The sequence below is a fragment of the Bison bison genome, unplaced genomic scaffold (assembly GCF_000754665.1).
Source record: "Bison bison bison isolate TAMUID 2011002044 unplaced genomic scaffold, Bison_UMD1.0 scf7180017864368, whole genome shotgun sequence".
NCBI classification, from domain to species: Eukaryota; Metazoa; Chordata; class Mammalia; order Artiodactyla; family Bovidae; genus Bison; species Bison bison.
Genome location: NW_011494940.1, coordinates 1,162,880 through 1,168,620, shown reverse-complemented (window position 1 = coordinate 1,168,620; position 5,741 = coordinate 1,162,880). Strand labels below are relative to the sequence as shown.

Here is a 5,741-nt window from a genome sequence, read left to right as displayed (position 1 = left end):
AATGCCAACACTGGCCTGTGTGTGAGGCTACCCTGCCCCTGGCCTGGCTCGGAATTTGTGTCAGCCTGGGGACTCAGGAGGACCCCTAGCCAGGAGCTACATGTCCTCCCCAAGGGTTAAGGCTGGGGATGGCGAGGGGCGAAGGGACCAGGAGAGAGGTTCTGGACTGTGTGTGTGTGCGGCGTTGTGTCCTCACAAAGCTGACGCCCCAGCTCTGCCCTGAACCCAGCTCATCTTGCCTGCTGAGCGGTGGGGGGCCTAGGACACTCCCTGGAGCAGTGCACTGAGCCCAGAGAAGAGGGGTCCTGGTGGGGGACAGCGGGGACATCCCAGTTCAGGCCTAGGAAGGGCAAACTCCCAGCCCAATCACTCTCTGGACTGTTGCCTCAACCGGCAGGGTCTCTCCCTTTGCTGAAGGACATACCCCTCACCCCAAGGTGACCTCAGTCTATGAGGTTAAAAGCAGCAAGGCCCTGATGAGGGCACTCGTGGGGGTACACATGTGAGCACACACGTGGACATACACACATGTGAGCACATATACACAAGTGAGCACACAAATGTGAGCACACACGTGAGCGGACACACACGAGCACACATGTACATGTGAGCACACACGTGTGAGAACACACACGAGTACATACACATGTGAGTGCACACACATGAGCACAAGCACACATATGTGGGCACACACACGAGCACATACATACATGTGAGCACACACGAGCACATACACATACGTGAACACACGTGAGCACACACACGTGAGTGCACACATGAGCACAAGCACACACACGTGGGCACAAATGCATGAGCACACACGTGAGCACATACACACACACACGAGCACACACACGAGCACATACGCATATGTGAACACACACGCATACGTGAGCACACACGCACACACGTGAGCAGGGAGCAGCTGTGCCAGCACCGGCCCTGCTTCTCTGGAACCAAGTCCCCAGACAAAGAGGCTTTGAGGAGGGTGCATTCCAGAGCAAGGTGGGTATGCCAGGGCTCTCCCCCGCACCACACCCCCTCACCGCGGCAGCGGCCAGAGCCGGGGACACAAGCTCCCAGGCAGCCAAACAACTTTAGACATAGAACCACTTTCCCTCCTGAAAGTCGGCCCTCCCCATGGGCGGGAGACTGCCCGCCACCAGGGCACTCAGCCAACTCGGGGTCAACAGCCTGGAAGAGTCGGGATCCTGGAGGCCCCACGGGCGCCCCTTCCTGGAGAGGGTCCCCCGGGGTTCTCCTGGAAGGCGAACTCTCCCTTCTCTTTCTCCTTCCTGGCTTGACTGGTGCTCCAGACGGGACTCCTCCGGTCACTAGGGCACCCCGTGCCCTCTGTGGGATGCAGCCAGGGGTGCTGACCCCGGCAGGACTCCACTGAGCACTGTGCATCTTGGGGGAGAGCTGGGAGCACCTTGAGGGGCTGCTGCACGTACCTGAGGGCGCTGGGGTCACCAGCACATTGGTGGGAGCAGTCACTTGTGCTTCTTCCCTGGCCTCCGGGATCCCCTGTTCAGGCACTGATGGTGTTGGTGTTCCCAGGGCACCTCCTGTGGAGGGAAGAGGGGTCGGGGTGCAAGTGGGCCTTGGCCCCTGGGCTGCCCACTTTCCTACCTCCTGGACAGCATTCCCTCCAGAGATGCCAGGCAGCGCCCTTCCCTCCCCTCTGCCGTCAGTTTCCTAGAACAAGGGCTGGAGCCTGGGCAGGTCATCCCCTCTGCCTCCTAGTCTCCTGAAACTCCACTTGGCTCCAAAAAGTCAGAGACTCTAAGAGCGCATCTAGTCTCACCCTCCACTTTGCAGGGGAGGAGGCGGAGGCTTGCGGGAACAGCCACTCTTCCACAGCTACTAGCTTCTTGGAGACAAGCCGAAGCCCAGGCCTACTTCAGCTTTCTCCTTCTGCTTGCAAAACACTTTAGAGTTACAGAGCTCTGCCTCAAACACCAACATCTCACCTGCCTTAAGAGGCAGCAGGGCAGGCATTCGTGTCCACCTCACAGCAGAGGAAGCTGAAGCTGACTTCTGAACAGTGCCCTGTTCCCAGCCAGACAGCTGGGCTCTTTGGAGCTCTAATCATCTCCTGATAGGCTCTGCAAAGCTCTAACAATCTCCTGAGGGAAGGCAGGCCTGGGAGCAGGGCCCTCTGGACCTGACCTGCCCCCACTTCAGCCAGCTCTTCCTCTTTGGTTTCTTTTATTCCTCTGTGGTTCCTTTTGGTCTCAGCACCACAAAGGGCAGACCGAGTGCTGCAGCTGGGGAGGTATTCACAAGGCATAGCAGCATCTTTCAGTGACCTTCTCACACCTTAGGTGTACAGAGCTCCCAGGAAAAGTGTTCACCTCTGACATCACCCGCAACCTCACCTGATCCGAGCCTCTGGCATCAGCTCAGGTGTACTATTGCTACTCCTAGTTAAAGTCTTTCCTCCCTTCCTTTTGTTTCCTGGGCGCCACTAGGAGGAGGCACTCACCTGGGACCCAGGTGGATAGCTGGGTAACACTGGTTGTCACCTGCACAGAAACGGGAGAAGGCGTCTCACTGCCTGGAGAATCCCACGGACGGAGGAGCCTGGTGGGCTACAGTCCGTAGGATCACATGACTGAAGTGACTTAGCACACAGTTCTAGACCTCATGTGCTGTGATGAAAGTCTGAGCAACAGCCAGGACTAAAGGACACGTTCCTGCTCTCTTTCTGAAGGGCCCCCCCCGCTGACCTTCTCAAATGACAGAACTTGCACTGTAGCTGCCAGAAAAACCAGAGCTGCGATTATTACTTCTTTCAGGGTACAAGTGGGTCTTGGGATCAACTCTCCCACCTTGGCTTCTCTGTTAGTAAAATCCTGCGTACACTGGATCGTTCTCCCTTCCCTCCCTCATGTGACATTGCCCTGCAGCCTCAGGGCTACCAGGTCCCGGTCTCTGCCACATTTGCCCAGCTCCTTGGTGGGATGACTCACTTACCTGGGTGGCCTGAGAGTCGCCTGGGGAGGAAAGGGGAGAGCGTGAGCTCAGGGAGGACACGTACGGCTGCCTGCTCCCGCCCCCCACGGCCAGGGCTGGTTCACTCTGTGACCTCCCTACTTTGTCCACAGCAGGCCCGGTGGCAGAGACAGCTCTGACTAGTCTTACCTGCCCCTGCCACCCTTCCAGGACTGGCCAGCCCAGATCCCAGGATCCCCGGGCTGGGGGCCTACAAGGTGGTCAGTTGGCGAGAGGACACCTCTGGCTTTCCTTGAATGCCCCTGGCGACAGGAGTCCCAGCCGCTCTGGGCCAGTCCACACTTTTGGTCCTCACTGCAAGCCTCCTGGCCACGCAGGGTTGCTCCAGGCTCCAGGGCAAGGCAACAGTTCTGGGAAGCGGGGATTGCTCCTGGCCAGCGCCCAGTTACCACGATGACGGGCTCTGCCTGACTGCCCTGTCGGCCTGCTCCTGGTTCGCAGAGCACTTTGTTCATCGCACAGTCCTCCCTGTTCTAACGCGCCCTTGGACTCCATGCTACCAGTAGCCCAGGTGTGCCTTCTGCATGGTTTCCCAGGGCACCTGCCAGGGCTGCCTCAAGCCCCATATCTTTCCAGCCCCATGCCTCCTGGGCCCAAGGCAGTTGAGCTGGAGCCAGTGCTCTGACTCTAAGGCCATGGGAGGGGATCTGAAGCCCCTAGATTCCCTAGGATGCCAGCACCAGCCCCAGAAGCGGTGCGGCAGGGGCAGGGGATGGAAAGGCAGGGTCAGCAGTGGTTGGGGGGTGGTGTTATGGAGCCCCCACCAGCAGCTCTCTGGGACAATGGGCACCTTTTGACCCCAAAGGAGGAGGCGTGGCCTTTCCATCAGGCCAGGCCATGAGAGCAGGTTCCCAAGGCCAAGCTGCGTTTCCAACTCCCTTTCCTAACGCCCCTGAGGTGGGACGCCACGGGCCCAGGGTAAACACCCCACTTCTCTCTGAGGTGCTGTAACCTGAGCGGGTGGGGAAGCCCTCAGACCTCCTCCCCAAACCAGATACCCTTGTCGGGGACGGTCTCGGCCTCCACCCAGGTGCCGGTGGCCGCCCGCAGTGGCTGCCTCTCTGCTGGCCTGGGCAGGGTCCCGTTGCGCTTCGGGCCGCGGTCCCTTGAGGGCCGGGCCAGTTCCTCCTCCTCAGCTTTCCTCATGGACAGGCGGATGTCTGAGCTCGAGTAGGTGTAGCCGTGGCCCGCAGGGCAGATCTCCCTGAAGGCCTCTGCAAGTTCAAGCGTCAGAGGACCAGATGAGGGGGTGCTGTTCCTGCAGGAATCCAGGGTCCTCCTTTCCCTCCCTCCTGGGGGGCAAGGCAATGTGGCAGCGAAAAGGGAGAGGCCCCAGGTCGGGTTAAGGAAATGGTCAGGGAGGAGGACTCAGGGTCTCTGGCCTTAGGTTAGGTCCAGGGTAGGGGGACAGCGGCCACTGGCATGGAGGAAGCAGCTCAGTGGCTGGGGCCAAGAAGGGAACAGAGGGTTACCTGTGCCAGGCAGGGGGCATTTCTCACACAGGCTGCCCCAGGCTTTGCCCACGCGGCTGCAGCAGCATATCTGCTTGGTGATCCGCTGGGCCAAAGGCAGGGCGCAGGTGCCGGGCCCCAGCAGCCGGTAGCACAGCCCCTGCTGCATGGAGACGGCCTTGTCCGCTGCAACGGGCACAGCGGCAGGTGAGGGTGGGCGGGAGGGGGTGGGTCACTGGGTATGTCAGCAGGTGGGGGTGGGCAAGTGATGGGGGCCAGGTGAGGGTGGGCAGTTAGCTAGCGGGAGGGGAAAGGCAGAGGATGGTGCAGTGGCCGGCCACACGGGCTCAGGTCGGCCAGGCCTGTGTCTCGGTCTAGAAGTTGGGGCCCTGAAAGTACCCACAGAACACAAGGAAGAGTGGCTGCAGGGATGCTTCAGCCCCTCCTCAGGTTATCTGTTTGAGGGGCCTGGACGCCCAGCCTCACATGGGAGAACTGAGAGCAGGGAAGGGGATGTGCTTGCTTGTCTCAGATTCTCAGTCCATGGTGTTGTCAAAAGCCATCCTGGGGGGCCCACGTGGGAGCAGTGTGCCCTGAGGGCCACAGGGTCTCCCTAGGCAGATGAGTCAAGGTGAGAACCACCGGACTGATGGGGAGCTTTGAGGACAGGGGCCCTGGCTTGGCCATCTTCACAGCCCAGGCAACTAGGGTAGTGTCTGGTTCATGCAGGTGCTCAGTCAATGCTCGCTGATGGACGGATGGAGGGCTAGATCCATGAATCAAAATCCCGTGGACTGCAGTGAAGGTGAGCCACACTGGGCTTAGAGAATAACAGCCGGGGCCATCTCTGCCTCCCTGCCTGGAGGGTCTCTTTCCAGCATTAATAAATTAGTGACCGTGAACTCTTCCTGACATGTTCTCCCCACTCTGTATCCCCTCATCCTTTGCTGTCTCCTCTTACTATCGCCTCTGGGGACACTGGGGACGCTGGATCCAGTCTCTCCCTTGCAAGGGTGCTCCCTCTTGTGAGAGTGGTGCTCGAGTCAGTTGTCTTGTGGTCTCGCAGACCCAGGACTTGGCAGTTCACAGACTGAGGGCTTGGCCGGCCGCAGGGAGCTTTGTTGAGCCTTGGGGTGGCCGACCTGAGCTGAGTTGCTACTTTGCAGAGTCCAGTTGAGACTGGTTTTATTCAGTCCTGGTCAGGCCTCCCTGGTCTGGGCTGTGATGTCAGTTCTGCCATGGGGAGTGGCAAACGGGGGTGGGAGGTGGAGG

The 5,741-nt window shown here is 59.7% G+C and overlaps 1 protein-coding gene across 2 annotated transcripts in view; it reads right to left on the bottom strand.

The window, feature by feature from the left end:
* Positions 1–5,741, bottom strand: part of LTBP2 (latent transforming growth factor beta binding protein 2) — a 109,696-nt gene that overhangs the window by 27,443 nt on the left and 76,512 nt on the right. For both annotated transcript variants that reach the window (XM_010855745.1, XM_010855744.1), the window contains exons 11-15: positions 4,491–4,655; positions 4,017–4,232; positions 2,980–2,999; positions 2,489–2,528; positions 1,455–1,568 (exon numbers count right to left, since the gene is read on the bottom strand). In XM_010855745.1, the coding sequence (XP_010854047.1) occupies positions 1,455–1,568; positions 2,489–2,528; positions 2,980–2,999; positions 4,017–4,232; positions 4,491–4,655 (555 nt within the window). The remainder of the gene's footprint in view (positions 1–1,454; positions 1,569–2,488; positions 2,529–2,979; positions 3,000–4,016; positions 4,233–4,490; positions 4,656–5,741) is intronic.